The 18,125-nt window shown below is 43.5% G+C and overlaps 1 protein-coding gene across 1 annotated transcript in view; it reads left to right on the top strand.

Annotated features, from left to right (window-relative positions):
• Positions 1 to 18,125, top strand: part of LRP6 (LDL receptor related protein 6) — a 1,212,873-nt gene that overhangs the window by 364,128 nt on the left and 830,620 nt on the right. The window contains exons 6-7 of the mRNA XM_078673499.1: positions 3,617 to 4,013; positions 4,393 to 4,564. Of these exons, the coding sequence (XP_078529625.1) occupies positions 3,617 to 4,013; positions 4,393 to 4,564 (569 nt within the window). The remainder of the gene's footprint in view (positions 1 to 3,616; positions 4,014 to 4,392; positions 4,565 to 18,125) is intronic.

Raw genomic sequence — 18,125 nt, 5'->3', positions numbered from 1 at the left:
ATACTGACCACAGACACATCTTTCACGGGATGGGGAGCGCACTTACAAAGTCACACAGTACAAGGAATATGGGCAATGAAACAAAGAGCACTTCACATAAATTATCTAGAGTTACTAGCAATCTTTCAAGCTCTAAAATTGTTTCAACATTACATATCAAACAAGGCTGTACTAGTCCGGACGGACAACATGACCGCAATGTATTACATTCAGAAGCAAGGAGGAACACACTCCCTACAGCTCTCCCGGCTGGCGCAGAGCATTTGGAGATGGGCCATTCCTCAAAACATTTTTCTGTTAGCAGAGCATCTACCAGGAGTTCACAATCAATTGGCAGATCTGTTAAGTCGTCAGAGACAGCATATACACGAGTGGGAGCTTCATCCTCAAGTTCTTCAACCATTCTTTCAAATGTGGGGACAACCAGAAATAGATCTGTTTGCCACACAAAGAAACTCCAAATGCCTAAACTTCGCCGCCAGGTACCCACACCCATTATTCAAAGGCAATGCGGTATGGATGAACTGGTCAAGCAAATGTGCGTACGCTTTTCCACCTCTCCCACTAATTCCATTAGTGGTACGCAAACTAAGACAACATTCTCTCACATTGATTCTAATAGCACCAACGTGGGCGAGACAGCCATGGTACACAACGCTACTGCAGCTCTCTGTAGTACCACACCACAAACTAAAACTCTCCCCACATCTGCTAACACAGAACCATGGAGAGATTATGCATCCAGACCCAATGCAGCTCAATCTAGCGATTTGGCTCCTGAGGTCTTAGAGTTTGGATATCTAAATTTACCTCCTGATTGCATGGATGTCATTAAAGAGGCAAGACGTCCTACCACTAGAACTTGTTATGCGGCAAAATGGAAAAGATTTGTTGTATATTGTACAAATAACAACGTTAACCCCTTGGATGTTTCAATACAAAATATCATATGCTATCTATTACATCTGCAAAGATCTAATTTAGCATACTCTTCAATTAGATTACATCTAGCGGCTATAGCGGCATTTTTCCAAAACAGACAACATTTGCCATTGTTTGGAGTACCTGCAATCAAAGCGTTTATGGAAGGACTTAAACGAATAATTCCTCAGAGAATACCACCTTCTCCAGTCTGGAATTTAAATATTGTTCTCACAATACCTATGGGTCCACCATTTGAACCTTTGCATAAGTGTGAGTTAGTTTCTTACATGGAAAGTTGCCTTTTTAGTAGCAGTTACATCACTACGAAGAGTGAGTGAGATACAGGCATGAACAGTTCAAGAACCATTTATACAACTTCATCATAATAAACTGGTTCTCAAGACAAATCCAAAGTTTCTGCCAAAGGTCATTTTACCATTCCATCTCAACCAATCCATTGAGTTGCCAGTATTTTTTCCACAACCGCAAACGTTTGCAGAAAGAGCTCTTCACACACTAGACGTAAAAAGAGCAGTTCGATACTACATATATAGGACAAAACCTTTTCGTAAAACTAAACAAATGTTTGTGTCCTTTTCGCCTCCACATAAGGGCAATCCGATTTCAAAATCGGGCATTGCCAGGTTGATTGTTAAGTGTATTCAAATTTGCTACCAAAAAGCAAAACGCACTTTAACCATTCCTCCTAAGGCTCATTCTACCCGTAAGATAGGAGCATCTATGGCATTCTTAGGAAACATATCATTAGATTATATCTGTAAAGCAGCTACATGGTCTACTACACACACACATTTACAAAACACTATTGTGTAGATGTACCGGCAAAACAAGCAAGTGTGGGCCAGGCTGTACTAAAGACATTATTTCAAACTACTGCAACAGATGTGGGTGACCGCCGCTAAGGGAGAAACTGCTGGGCAATCTATGCAAAAGTGTGTGGTCTGCAGCCCATATGCCTCGAACGGAAAATGCTACTTACCAGTATGCATCTGTTCTTGGCATGTAGGGCTGCAGAACCACACCCGCCCACCCGCCTCCCCGGCTACCTATATCTGTTCCAGTATTATCTTATTTAGATACACAATACATCCTTATCTGTAATGATACAACTCCATCATTTGCCCTAATGGCAAAAAATGTGAGGATGGAGTCGATGCCCATGCGCACTACGGTCTAAGGGAGGAGTCACTCAGCAGACAAAGACTCTTCCAAGACAACAACAAAGTGTAATCATCCGGGCCCACCACCAGATGGTGATCTAATGCAAAAGTGTGTGGTTCTGCAGCCCTACATGCCAAGAACAGATGCATACTGGTAAGTAGCATTTTCCGTTTCAATTGTGGTAATAGCATAGCAATATCCAGCAAGAACAAACCATGTGAACATATTATTCTCTGCTTTAAGAAGGAAAGCATTCATCCTGCTATTTTGAGCAGTGAAGATTACATGACCAGTAAGTAGTATGCTTTACTTCCACTCTTTTCAGTGAGTAAACTGCTGAAGAGCTCTTATGTTCATGGCTCCCATAGCTTGCTGTGCAGAAGACTCAAATTAAACCTCACTAAAGCCATGCAAACAGGCAAAAGCATAGCTTTTCTTGTGTTGCTGTACAGAGGGGACTTGGTCATTGTTTTCCGCCTGGACGTTCCTTGTTTGGGGTGGGTGGGTGTTACAGGATTGATTTGAATTTGCTCGGTGCATGTTGTACACAGTGAACAGAAAATGATGGTCTGGAATGCAGTCAAAACCAATTGCCAATAAATAAGAGTAATAGAAGCATTTCATCCAACACTTTTTATTCTGTTCATCCTGGTGATCTTCTCCTTTAGCAGCATCGTCTCTCCCAGAAAAAAAGCCTTCCCAGCTATGTCATAAAGGTTACATTGACAAACAGAAGCTGTGTAATTTACATCTCAATGGTTTTCCGGTGAAAATCTCATGTTAACTGACAAAGATGGCAGAGTTTGTCATTTGTAGGTAACAATTGGTAAATGTCTATTCTATTAAATGTTGAACTAATTTCCTGAAGTTTTTTACCCCCCTGAGTGAGATCCAAAATTGCATTCCATTCATTTCAGACATTTATGCATCCAGTGTATAGCATGGCACTAGAGTGAATCTTTGAATGTGGCCGTGCTCTTCTCTATAGCATCTTTGCATGAAGTATGGCTCTGTCCTTTGCTTTGCTCCGAGGTACTTTGTTTGCATAATACTGTTTTCATAGTTATAAGTAGGTTGTAAATTTGAACTGAGTGCTCACCCTGTGGTTTTCCTTAATCTCCAGATGATTTCAGATCATAACACTCATCTCCGGTTCTGGAATGGGTTTGTCGCTTATTGAACCATTTCCGTTAAGGTTGAAATTGAAGCATACGTATGCAAACGTGGTACACTTCTAAAAGACTCCATGTGTTTTGGGACTGCTTGGTCGCACTTGATAAACTGCAGTATTTTAATCTGTAAAGATATAATGTACCCTCCAACCCCTATGCACCTGGAATTAATTTTTACAGAGTATCCCATCTTTTTTTTTTTTTTTTAACCTAATCATCAATTAAAATTTTAATATTTTAATGTTTCACGTTTAATTTAGCTTTTCAGTGACTTCTGGGCAAAGGTTACTAGGGTGTATGTTTTTAAACGGATTTTTTTAATTTAATTTTCCTAACAGGTGCTACAGAATTTTTGCTTCTTGCCCGGCGGACTGATCTAAGGCGCATCTCTTTGGACACCCCAGATTTTACAGACATTGTTCTGCAGTTGGATGACATCCGTCATGCTATTGCAATTGATTATGATCCAGTGGAAGGCTATATTTATTGGACTGATGATGAAGTACGGGCCATCCGGCGCTCACTCATCGATGGCTCAGATAGCCAGTTTATTGTCACTGCGCAAGTTGCCCATCCAGACGGAATTGCAGTGGATTGGATTGCACGGAACCTCTACTGGACCGACACTGGCACAGATCGGATTGAAGTCACGAGGCTCAATGGGACCATGAGAAAGATTTTGATCTCTGAAGACCTGAATGAGCCCAGAGCGATAGTACTAGATCCAATGTCTGGGTAAGCATTTTATTTCTTTTTCTTTGGTATTCTACAGACATCTGAAACGCAGCAGTCTGACTTGTGTATATTTAATTGGTAGATACAGATATCTTAATGACCATGCTGCCTTGATTAAAACATGGGAGCTATTGGGCTATAAACGGGGAATTAATTGCTCTGCCATTGTAATTTGTGTGCTTTTTTAGGTCTGGCTTGGTAGCAAAGCTTTCGGCTTGACATATTTTAGCAAAAATGTTGCTGCTTTTTTAAAGTCCTAAACCTTGCCACCGCGGTCTCTTTTCTCCTTCACAGCTCTGGCTTTTCATACAGCCGTTAGCACATTGGCTCATACTACACAACAGCCTTCCTCTGTTAAAAACAAATATTTGCCTTTCAGGCTCATGTACTGGACGGACTGGGGCGAGATCCCAAAGATTGAGCGGGCTGCGTTGGATGGGTCTGACCGGGTGGTATTGGTCAATACCTCACTCGGCTGGCCCAATGGACTGGCTTTGGATTATACGGAAGGCAAGATATACTGGGGCGACGCCAAGACTGATCAAATCGAGGTTTGTGTTTGTTTTTTCATTTGTGTTCAAGGGTGCTACAAAGCCTTGTTTCTCTTTTTATCTTATGACAGCAGGAGGATGGATTCTTGGCCATGCTGGCAGCATCCGTGGCAGAGAAACCCATTTTCAGGCCCAGTTAACTATTATTGAACAGCAGACCAAGAGAAGAAGTTTCAATGCTTCTCAAAACTGCAGCCATCTTAGTAAAACACAGCAAAATAAAATTCCCTAGTATATTGCATTATGGGTTTCAGTCAGTTTGCAACAGCCTACAATGCACCCTAAGAGGCATAAATCATGTCATGATTGATCACTTTTCTGTGCAGGAATTGACATCTACAATGACGGTATTTTTTCTGTCCTTATTATAGGCAGTAGTTGTTTGGGATCATGCAGGTAGCACATAGACATTTTATATGGTGCTACCAACCAATGCAATTTATTAACACCCCATCCCATATGGGTTGCAGAATCACACAAGGTGATTGGGGAGGATTTGCCTAAGGCTTCCTATGACTAGAGTGGTTGTTAACGTGGGAGAAAAACAGTGGATTGGAATGTTATTCAGAGTGATTGCTAGTGGGTTAGACTATTTGCAAGCATTCCTCTCGTTACCTTTTGTGTGTTTTTGAATAGAAAGCACCATGAAAATATGAAGGGGAGGCGATGTGCTGTGTCAAATGTTATCAGAATGTCTAAAAGAGTTTGGGTTCACACTGCCATAACCTGTGGGCTATTTAATATAGGTACCATAACCAATTCCTTTCCCCTTTAATGACAAACTGATTGGAAACCTGCAATCTTAGTACTGAATTCGTAGTACTACCTTTTTCTTGATTTCCTTTGTTCTTCTGTGAATGACCATTGTCAGTCTCCAATTTGAATGATCATGACATCCAGATAATCATGTTGCGGTGGGTTGTGAAGTAGATGCTCCCTTTAGTCTGGTTTTTAGCAGATGATTCCTGCATGTGTTATAGCAACATTTGGTAAAATAGAATTCTACTAAGACAGATTATGCTGCCGTTCCCCCAAATCCTGAATACCAATGATTTGTGTCCTGAAACAACTCACATCTCTTGTTTCAGTTCTGAAGCATATCTGCTTACAAACTGACATGTAAATATGCATTCTTCTTGCAGATTAAGACTGGGTCTTAAATTTGTGTTCACTGCACTTTGGTCTAGTGGAGGATTCTCAGTTTGTTTAGCATCACTCATAGGGTCGCCGTTTTAATTGATTATTTATTTGCTTTCGGGTTTTTGTAACTTTTTACTGATGTTTGCCGAACACCAAAAGCTGGAAATAATCCAGATCATTGTCATTTCCTGCAATTTATCATGTACTGACTGCCACCCAACACCAAATGTAATACCAGGCTCTTTGTTTGATCCACAAAAATGTGTGGCCATGGAAGTTGACCATCATTCCTGGCATTTAAATTCCGTGTCTCCAAACTAAAGTGAACATTGCATTCAGTTGACCGTTTCACTGAAAGTATGTTGTGGTCAATTATTTTATTGTTATAGGCAGGTCTGCCTTGCAGTTCACTTTCTTATGTTGTCACACTGACGACCTCCAATTTAGGATGGCCCTGAAAAACCTAATTGCACCTTCACTAAATAACAAGTCTTATTTTGCTTCCTTCTCTAGCTACAAGAAGTCTTGTGGGACTACATTGCTCTTTGAAAATCTCAGTTTTTGCCATACTGAGATTCTTGGGATAGCTTTGTGGTAAAAGCAAATGGCAGTTCCAGGATCACCCTTAGACATTAGCAGAACTGTGTCAGTGTTACGTGTACACATTTATTTTGCAAAGTGATGTGTACTCTAGTAATATTGGACAGTGAGTGACCTTATTGCTGAGCAGATGGGTACATGTACATGAATTCTGTAACACTCAGCAGTTGGAGATTTTACTCAGTCATTAGGCTTTCTCCTACAATACATTAACAGTTCAATTATGAGTATTTTGTCATTCATTGTTGCTATTTTCCGCAGTCAGGCTCTGTAACATTATACAGTAGCACATTCATAAGGTAATCTTTAAGTTTGTTCATTTATGTAACCGCTTATGCAGTCATTGAACATTAACTGTGAGAAACAGCCATTAAACAAATTTGAATGTGGATGTTTCTCACCCCTAGTGTCTCATATATAATTGTGTACATTGTAGGTAGATGACGATATTGTCGAGGTTTGGATAGTTCAAAATGGCCGTTCCTACTTGAACATAAAATACCTCCTCCAACAGGGTGATTTCCAGTGTTCTCAAGCAGTGATTCGAAACTGTAAAGACTCTTGATATTGGTACAGGGTGTTACAAGGACATATTTGCTGATTAATGCCAAGGACATATTTGCTGATTAATGCTGGTCCTAGAGAAGATCTGGTTTGCCACCCTGACCTCGGTGCCCCTTTGTCTCCAAAAAGGCAAAAACGTTACACATAAAAATGTATCTCGTTTCAGAACACTAGTTGGCATTGCATATTGACTGCTTTAATGACAATAAATACAGCAAACATTTTTATTAAGAGGCATTGCCACATATCACAGCTTATATCTGAGGGCAGTTTGGCGAGGAATTCCTCCTACAGAATAAAAAGTTGACCCTAGATTTAAGGATGATAATGGCGGCCTTATTCGCACACACTAAATAGTATTCATCAGCTATACACCGTAAAACACCTCTTCAGTCATTAATTCTGCTGGAGTGCAGACAAGCATGCTGCCTTTTGCGCCCAGTTGTAATAATGAAGGTCCAGGCTGTGCTCTAAATCCAATAACGTATGAAATGTTAGTAGTACATCTGAATAATATTATTCTAGTTTCAGAATGCAATCGGGTGAAGACATTTTCTTTGATCAGTACCAGTTTGTTAACAATCACCAACATGCACTTTAGAATTGTGATATCATTCACTAGATGGCCCCTTTCATATTTGTATACCATGTACCACCAGTACTATATGTTGTGATGTAACACAAATGTATTATTCTACTTGGATTTCTAATGTCATTTTTTGGTAGGTATATCTATATTCATACTCCCTCACAACTGCAAAGCAGACATGGCTTTCTTCCTATGACAGACTTTCTCGAAAGGCAGATAGAGTAGACAGATCGTATAGAATCCACATAACTTATATTTCCACAGGTCTAAAACGCATTGGTGTGAAGACTGTACAATGGCTATTTCTGTTTACCTGGGAGGGAAATGCCCCATATGTCCAAACAATCTCATGCATTTGGTCGAAAAATCCAGAAATATCCTTACATTCCTTCTCCAATCCCACCTATCCGTACTCTCGTTCGTCCCTCCTGTCCCCTGCATTCTGTATTCTCCATGTGCTTCTTCTGCTTGTTCAAGTATTTTATGAACCAAAAGCCCAGGGTCTAAACATTTCTAAAGTGGAATAAAGTAAATCCCAGCCACTCTCAGCAGACTAGCATTAGCTTCCCGAGAATCTGCCTGTTTGGTTAATTTTTCATCTTTACTTCTATAAACTCTAACAAATTAAATTCTGAACCAAATATCTGTCTTGATGCAATTGACTTTAAATCCATGCAACAAAAAGGCATATGGGGAGATTCATTTTTTGCGTGGCCATCGATATTGTGAATGGATATTGTCATTTACCACTTGTGACAAAGAGCCACCAATACTATTATAGACTAGTCGGCTAACTAAGTTGCTCCCTTTGGACACTTGACTCTTGAGTGGGTAGGAGCTTTGCATTCAATGCATATTTTAGGAGGTGGTAGAGGAAAGGGGTTATAAACTCAGATACAGTATGATACAGTAAATCATACTACTTAAGCTCCAACAGTTAGATTTTTTTAAGAGGAATTGCATATATTTACAGGCAAGACAGTAAGTTATTGTAAAAGAAATGGATTATTTGGGGCAGACAAAGATTTACCTCAAAGGATAAGGTCACCACCTGATAGAAGTCGCACAAATTAAATTAAATAAACCTCTGCTCAGTCCCTGGTAATGTGACACATTCCAGTCCAACTTAAATTAAAGGCTATATGTAAAGTATGTAAGCAGTGCATGCACAGTAAGAAAAAAAGTCACACAAAATCCTAAACTGCAACACATTTTTAAATAATGAGAAATATTATGAGTAAAATAAGTCAAATTGCAAAAATTTAATAAACTGAACCCAAGATATGAATTTAAAAACAAGCATTTACAATGCAATAGGTCTCCCAGCATTAAAGTTTGAGTTATTGGCATTGTGTATGACAATGCGTTGCATAAAATTTTTAGCAAACTTTCAATTGGTGAGCAGTGAGAGTGTGTGCAAGAGTATGCTGTTGCTCACAGCTGTTATTATTCACACAGCTCTGATGATGCACCTCACGCACGGGGCTGACGCAGTTATTATTCACACATCTCTGATGATGCACCTCGGGCACGGGCTCACAGCTGTTATTATTCACACAATTCTGAGGATGCACCTCACGCATGGGGCTGACCCAGTTATTATTCACACAGCTCTGATGATGCACCTCAGGCACGGGCTCACAGCTGTTATTATTCACACAGCTCTGATGATGCACCTCAGCACGGGGCTCACAGCTGTTATTATTCACACAGCTCTGATGATGCACCTCAGGCACGGGCTCACAGCTGTTATTATTCACACAGCTCTGATGATGCACCTCAGCACGGGGCTGCCGGCAGTTATTATTCACAGCTCCCTCTCGCAGCGAGCCCGGGAAGCACGGCAGACAAAGCGATCGCTTTCACTTTCGCGATGGCTTTAAAAACAAGACGTGCGCGTGCAAAGACAACCAGCATGGGGGGCGTGTCTTAGCCCGGCTCACGTAGCCCAGTAGTAATCCTACACAATACTGCTGTAAATTCTAAATCCGCGATATCCTACCTGTCGTCCCGGTCACCACATAGCCTGGGCTGCAATCTGTGACCTCCGGAGCTGCAGTGGACTGCGGAGCCCCAGCCTCCCAACATCGGAGTGTTGCGCGCGGCCCAACCTGCGACTGCCGTTGTGAGCTGGTGCCAGAGTGTGGCATGGACCCGGAGTTGTGGGTGTGCCCGGACCCCAGCCCTGACCTGACGATGACCGCTAACTCTGCTTAGCAAAGAGAGTGCCCCAGGTCCGTGCCTCCGCGGTTTTCCTGGTTGCTGCCGGGGCCGCAGCTGAGCGCGGAAGCATTGTCCACCGCGACAATTGTATGAAGGAGCTGTTGGGCACTGATGAGCCGCTCGCGGCCTGTGAGCCGCGCTAGACATCGAGCGGCCGGTGGTGACATTTTGACCTCTCTCTGCTACAGAGAGTAGAACACAATTTGGAGAACTGGTGAGGCAGGTGAGGAGTGGTGGGGGCCCAGGGCGAGAGAGCCATCAGGGCACAAGACGGCTAGAGCATGGGAGACCTTTTTGGTTGGTGCTCACATTTCTAGGCGGGGGGGGGATCTCGGTGCATTTGTGTGTGTGTGCGTGCGTGCTTGTATGGGCGCTCGTGTGTGTGTGTCTGTGTGTCTGCGCATGCGTGTGTGTTTGCGGTTCCCAGGAGACAGGAGATGGCCACAGCGAGCGCGTTCGTGCGCGCGTGGCCCGCTCCGATCGCCATGCGCGTGGCCAGGTCCGGTCTCCTGGAAAGCTGTGTCGCTGACTATAGGTCTCTGGCGAGACCGCGCTTAACGCGCGGTTAACGCCACGAGACCTAAAAATCAGCATCTGCCTCTCACAACCTACACCACTTCTACAAGCAGTTCCACAAGGCTGTGTCCTTGCCCCATCCCTTTTCAACATCTACATGGAACGGCTAACAATTATCCTGTAATAAGCAGGTGTGAAATACCACTTATATGCCGATGACACACAACTTTACCACAGATTATCATCCCACTGTGCCATGCCATCTGAATAACACTCTAAACAAGATACAAACCTGGCTTAGCGCCAATCATCTAAAACTGAACTCCAATAAAACTGAACCTTCACTCTTTTCAAGTCACTTGTAGCATGAGCTTGTGAACTGGGCACAATAAAGTTTGTTTATAAACCCCTCACACACCAACCTGGTTGGTGTCATGCTTCATCATCGGGGTCCAACCAGGCAGCCGAATGCCGCCTGGTTGTGCTACAAAGCCTGACTACAGCGGAGCGGGTGTGGTGCAGTAGTGTGATGAGGATGAAGGTGGGTAATAAAATACACCTCTGGGGATCCTTGCCCAATGTTTTATTCGTGGCGGCCCAGAGTGTGAGATAAAAGTATGTGATGCAACTACAAGTAGAAAAATGATGACTACTTAGTTGGCTAAGTGTAAGCGGTCTACATGTTTCAGTCCCAAGAAAAAGTGTGCGGGACTTTCGTCAGGACCAGGTAGTGAGTGGCAAAAAGTAGTGCCACGTGTGGTTATTATCCAACACACGCGCTAAGGTGTGTGGAAAAAAGGTTAAAAACGCAGTTGTTCAACTTACATATACTGCAGGAAAGCGAGAAAAATCCTGTGGGGAGAAAGAAGAACAGTACACAATAAGGCAAACTCTCGGTCTGCTGGAGGCAGTACCAACCATGCAGGATTCAAAGAAATGTTACATGCATGGCAGTGCCAGTTGTGTAGAAAACAAGTGACAATCAATGAGGCATGCAAGCAAGGCATGCTGACTAGAAACAGGCTGTGTACGTAGGTGCACGGTGGGTCGCCTTTAAATATAGGCGCATTTGTTTGTACATCAGCATCTGGTATCGATCTATCACAGGGCCACTCCCTATAGTGGAGGTGACTGGCCCTGGTGTCATTATGAATTATCGAATATGTAGCAAGACAGTACAGACACATAAAAATTACTTAGTTTCAGCGTGATGCGCCTGAGTTCGTTGTAAATATACAATGAGACAAACACACAAACATAAATTATGGATGATTAAAACATTGCACCGGTATTTACTTCGCTAGGGGTTCTAGTCCAGAGGATCGGGCGCCGGGAGAGGTTCTCCTGTATTTATCTAGAAAAACGGGGGAGAAGGGTAAGGATCAGGGCCACTTATTGTCAGCGACCGAAGTGAGGTCCGCAACCTGCGGGACCGAAAACAAGACCTTACTTGATCGCGAGGAGTCCTCTGCGGCAAACCTAGTCTGGTGCCCGCGGCGTCCTGGCTGGTAATGAGCGGCCGAAGATAGTGGCTTAAATGTTATCGTTTGGCCGGTGAGAGGAGAGCCGCCGGGAGGAGGAGCCGCGCAGTTGGGCGCATGCGCTGTAGTGCCAGGATGTGCACTGTTCTGGTGCATGCGTGGTGGAAAAACTGTGAAGTTGGCGGCCATTTTGGGATGGGCTGCGTGATGCACATGGGGTTCGCGCCTGATGTTGGGACTTGGGAGATACTGGAGTGGGTGACGATAACAACAGACACTGTCTCGAAAATAATAATAATAATGGTAATAGCAGGTTCTCACCAATTAGGGGGATTTTTTCAAATTATTCTATTACATTGGCAATCTTTATATATGTATAAATAAATATATACTTTGCAGTTATCCATTTTAAAAATGCAATCAAATACATGATTCAGGTCAGCCAGGTCTTACTAAAGTGTAAAAGTATCATTCAGTAGTCCTCCCCCTTTGACACCTACTCCCAGGCACAATTATCATGGCAAAAGATGTTAGTAATGGCCCATTACAAAATAGCCTTCTGTCCCCTCTGTTTTCTTTCAGTAAAAACAAGGCAGTGTTATCAGCTTAATGCTTTTCTTGAACAGTGCCTGGCGCCCCACCATGGATGAATTAGGGCTCCCCCGGGGGGCCCGCTCTCCAGTTTGACGACCTCTGAGTATAGGGGGCCCGCTTAGAGATGACTTCCACAAACCTTAGGGTTATTTGGGGGCCGTCTATGATTGTCCATGTAGACTAAGGCTTCATCTATGTGTTATGTTCTATTTATAGGATATAAGCCGTTTCAATATATCTAAGCATTGAGTTATCTGTGTATTGTCAAAAAAGTGACTAAGAAACAGGCAATAATTACAATGGTGAGATAAAGTGCCATCAAAAGTGTGAACAGTTAAAGAGTTAATGAGATGGCTCAAGTGGTTGAGTACCTTCTTCAGTGATCTATGTGTAACCCGATGAACGCAGGTTTCAACAATATTGTGTGTATCATTTCAGGCCGAAACCAGATAAAAGAAAACAAAATGTGATGGGGAGGTAAGGGCACCAATCTGTTATCCCTCTCTGCTCAGCTGGAAACCCATTAGATATTTTTGAAACAACCAAATGCTGCAGCAATCTGGTTATTAAAGTGAGATTTTAAAAATGCACAATCAACTAGTCACTAAAACTAGAGCAAGCACAGTTGAATGTAAGCCTAATAAAAAAACAAGCCGTGGCAAAGCCAAGGCATCTAGCAATGGCATGTAGGTGCAATGGTTGAATTAAGAAAAACGAATTCCATTATGTGCCCTAAAAAATAAAAAATAAAGCATGATGCCATATAAAATCTGTAACTGCAACAAATGATGGACGGAATGCTCAATGATTCACACATTCTCCCCCAGTCAAGAGACCTGGGTTAAATTCATTGTTCTTTTGCCCACTACGCCACCCCAGTTTTGATGCAGCCATATGGAAATCAGTTTTGACCCTAATCCTCATGGGAACAGTCCAGACCGAACTGCCAAGGCCAGGTCCTCCCTGGACCAGAACCAAGCAGCCTGGGATGATTTCGGGGTAGGTCACCCCATATCAGGCAGGATAGCTTGAATCCAGTGGCACAGTGAGCAAGGGACCCCACGGGTGAGAATACACATCCCACTTAGGGCAAAAAGTGTAACTGCAACGATTCAAACATACTTCCCCAGTCAAGAGATCTGGGTTAAATACATCATTAATTTGCCTACTACACCACCTCAGTTTGGACCCAGACTTATGCAAATGAGACTTTACCCTACTTCTCAAGGGATCAGTCCAGCCCAGGCAGTTCGCCAAGCCAGGTCCTCCCTGGGTACCAAATACTTGGATAGAAAAAAAATAAGTTAAACTTTTTTTATTGAATGAGATGTATTACAAGTATTAAATAAACAAAAGAAACAACACTTTCTATTGTGCCATGCATGTTAGTTTATTTTCAGTGAAAGTAGAAATCATCATCATCCAACCATAAACTCAAACTGCAGGCAGCTACAGAGTCACTTAGGGGCTTATTTACAAGGCTCTTGCGCCACTTTTGCGTCATTTTAACATGGGAAAAGAGACGCAAAAGTGGCACAAGGGCCTTGTAAATCTGCCCCTTAAACTCTTCATACCAGCAACTTTAAAAACAAGACAGTACATAAATCACCAAATAATTAGGTACCCGAAGTGCAGGCAAAGTAAATACAGTTTCTTAATGATAATATACAAAAATAAAAGAAGTAAAAGAAAATACTTTGAAAGGACATTGTCACTGAATTGAAAAAATCTATCTTTAAGTGGATATGAACAAAGTGCACCAGCATTGCGCAGTCACTCAAAGTCAAGGGAACCAATGGATAAAGTGAGCTGACCCGGTGCCCTATGCTTTATGCTGTGGTGGGTGGAAGCAAAATGAGAATGACATTTCAACAAACCAATGATGAAACCTGTTCACCAAATGCCCCTCCACGTTTGCATATAATGAATGAATTTTTTTGGAGAACAATAGTCTGGCTAGACGGCTAAATCAGCATCAAAACAGCCAGACCTAAAAAAAAAGTGTTCAGGTTAATTGAAACAAGGGATTGCAAGCATTCTATGCAGGACCCCAAGAGAGGTTGCACGTCTTAGAACCATCTCAAATCTTCATTTAGCAATGTAAGAGGGTCTGATTTTTGCTGCTCTGGATCAAGACCGTCTTCCGGTTACCTCCCCCGACTTCAGGCAGACTTAACAAGTTTTCTGATTTGAGAGACTTAAGACAGCCCAGAGTGTAGAAAACTAATTTTGTTCATCAGGACCTGGATTGCCAGTCCTACCCCTAGCTATCTCTAAATGAAGGGGAAACCCAGAGTGAACAAAAGCCGAATGGTGCAAAGGCGCCTAGAAGGTTCTTGAACTAGAAACGCTTCCTGAATGCACACTCACTCAAGTTCGTGCCATGTTCCGGCTCCCCATTGAAACACTTCAGGCTGCAAATATTTTTATATTAGAAACAAAAATTGTGACGCCTTAAAATGATACATTTTGTAGCTGCCTGGGTTCGGGGGGAATGGTGAGCTCCCTTCTTGCCAGGCGATCATGAAACACTTTCTAGGAAATGCAAATTTTACCTGTGTCGGCGACGGCTGTTAATCAGCGCCCTGCAGCGCAGCCCATCTCCTCCAGTGACGCTGCGCGCGAGAACATGCAGGGTAGCCGTCACTCGCGGTAATAGAAACCGAAACTCTAAAATTATTTTCGACTAATGGAGACTCGCACTGGCAGAGATCCTGAAACGTGATACGGGCCGCACACAATACGTCAGAAAAGGTGTGAGCAATTTAGTAACCAGTGGGGGGGAAGAGGTTTGCTGGCAAAAAGGAGCTGAGTCACCCTTTTATTTACAGTTACTCATTTTATGTAAATACATAAGTAAGAAATGTATGTGGAGTCCCTTTAACCTGTGAGTACCAGCTTCTTCCCAACTTCTTATCATAGTGAGCCTTTACTTCCAAGATCTCGTTAATTATTTTTTAAAATAAATGATATTATTTTTTAATATCTGTTTAAAAAACGTGTGCTTTCAGACAAAACTAACAAAAGGATTCCTTCATGCGCTGATGCACAAATTGGGATACATATAGAAACTAACCTGAACTTATAAAATGCCAGCGCGACAGTCATTAATTGGACCCTCTTGCTGAGCTGAAGGACTGCACTATTAATCAGGTGACCAACTGCCTTCTGCCGGGAGTCTGCCTTCCCAGGTGCCCCCAGGCCTTGATGGATGAAAGTGTACCCGACAGAGGGATGTACCAAGGTTGTGGTGGCCTCTGATGTAAGCAGGGGACGTGGGCTGGCTACATCTTTACTAGTTAGAACAAGCACGGAATCGAAACCTGTGGTGCGCACACACCACAGAGGAGCCGATGCGGGAATCGAAACCAGTGGTGCGCGCGCACCAGAGGAGCGGGGGCACGGGAGCGCGAAGACACGCCGAGACGAGGCAAGGGATGTGTGTAAGCGCCGGGGGGTTCTGTGTGTATGTGTGTGTGCACGGTGGCGGGTGGGGGGGGGAGATTCTCTGTGTGTGTGTGCGCGTGTGTGTATGCGCGGCAGCGTCTCTATGTGTGTGCGTGCGTGTGTGTATGCACGGCGGCGAGTGGGTGGTTCTGTATGTGTGTGTGTGTGTTTATGCGCGTTGGGGGGGGGGGTCTGTATGTGTGTGTGTGTGTGTGTGTGTGTGTGTGTGTCTGCTTCCAAGGAGCCATGGGAGACAGGAAGCGCGCGTGACCTGATCCGTTTACGCGCGCGTGCACATCACTTGTCGCCTGTCTCCCTTGACTCATTGAAAGCAGAAATGATTGCAATAGAGTCTCGGAGCGACGATCGCTTCGCGATCGCTTCGCAGTCCGAGACCTAAAAATGTTAGTAGAAATGGAGCCAAAAAGTGCAAAGAGACCATGATAATCAATAGTCGCTATATACAGGCACCTAGGTGCGATTTGAGCCACCACGATGGAGCGCTGCTTGGATACACCAAGCGGATTGTTCCTGGTGAAAAGGCTAGAAGTCAGAAAGTTAGAAAATGTTTCAAAGTCCCACTTCAGAAACAGACTGTCACTTTGTTTAAAGCATTGGTACTCGTAAATATTTTCTCAGGGGCCACAAAGTACCGTCTGGGATTGCCTGAGGGCTGCATCAATGCTGGGCCATTCCCAGGGAGACAGGGAGTGATGGGAGAATATCAGGACAGTTAAAAAAAAAAAAACACCTTTTCATAACTGGAAAAGGGGAGCTTTAGGAAACAAAATGTGAAATATATTTTCCCATTGGTTTATGTTGAAACTGAGGTAATTTTAGGTGGCGAATACCTAATATAAAGCCATTTTTAGCTTCAAAAATTTGGAGCCTCCAGCCTGAATTGGCTCTATAGAAAATAAGCATTTGCAATGCAAGAGGTCTCGCATTTACGCCAGTTTAAGCTACTCCCATTGTAAATAACAATGCCTTTTATGTTTTAAAAAATAAATAAAAGGCATTCTCATTTATGTCAATAGCTCAAACTTGTGGTAAATGCGAGACCTATTGCATTGTAATGTAAATTGATACTTTTATAGCGCACTACTCACCCGCAAGGGTCTCAAGGCGCTTGTACAAATACCGCTGTGGAACCCATCCTGGCTTTCCCTGTGAGGTGTACACTCCTGGGCACCCCCAAGGTGGAGGCCAGGCATCCTTAGTGTTGTGGGGGCCGTTGTGGAGATTAAGCAAGCTATTGCTCAGAGTTGCAGAGTGGGACTCCATGATTGGAATAGGCACCGAGGCGAGAATTATCAGGTCCATGGAATTTTTGAGCCCAAGACCCACCGAGGCGGGGAATTGAACCCTGGTCCTGGGATAGACCTCTGCATCAGGGTCTGCCGCTCTAACCATTGAGCCACACTTCTCCATTGCAAATGCTTGTCAGAGGATGTGGCTTCTCGTCTTAAATGTTCCTCACGAAATCTACAGAATATTCAGCTGCAAGCCATATAGTGTATGGCCGGCTGGACCTGGCGAGCTATGTTTGTTAATTATCTGCATGGATTCATTGATGATTATCAGAAGTGCACCAGCCCAGGCGCAGAGCAGCACTGACCCACCTGCAGATGAAAGTGCTCTCCCCTGGACGCCCCAAAGGGGCCCTCCTCCAACAGACAGTCCAGAGCATCCTAACTGAGAGAGACTCGCAGACAGACAGCACCCAGGAGTGTAAAGAACGAGAAGGTGGTGAAAACAAAGGCAAGAGTCATCTAGGTTGGATAATAAACGAGCAAAAAATCCCTCTCGCATTACTGCCTCTTCTCCTTAGCGGTGAACCTGCACAAATTAAAAGTAATGAAATTCGTGGCTTCTTGGCTTTCAAGCCAACTCAGCCCAGTTAGAGGGTTGTCGTGGCACAAGGAGATGTGCAGTGCTGGAACAGAAGGAAAATAAAGGCCTCTGTGCAGAGACACTGAAAATTGTATCACTGAGAGCACTAACAAATACACCACAACAAGGAACTCTTGCAATTTAAAGAGGGTTTGGTAGGGCTGTGCTTTAAAGGCCCCAGGTCATTTGATAGGGCTTGGATGGTTACCTGCAGGTGACCACAGGTGCTCAGTCCACTGAGCTATTGTACCAGCATTAGTTTGCCCTGGTGGCTAAGCACCACGATAGTGCACCAAGTCTGGTGAAAGTTGAAGGAGCAACCCAAGCAAGGCTCCGGTGATCCATGTGCAACCTAACCTTGCAGCGCCTCCCTCCTTTCACTTCAAAGAGGCTAGATAAAACAAACAGTATCTTTCCGGAGCACAAGAACTGTACGAGCGTATAAACCGATCTCGGGAAGGGTGATGCGAGGCTATGACCAGTATCTGCTCAGGCAAATAGGGCCTCATGTAGA

This window comes from Lissotriton helveticus, chromosome 1_1 (genome assembly GCF_964261635.1).
Source record: "Lissotriton helveticus chromosome 1_1, aLisHel1.1, whole genome shotgun sequence".
NCBI classification, from domain to species: Eukaryota; Metazoa; Chordata; class Amphibia; order Caudata; family Salamandridae; genus Lissotriton; species Lissotriton helveticus.
Note: the sequence above shows the minus strand (reverse complement) of the source record. Positions and strands in the feature narration are given on the sequence as shown.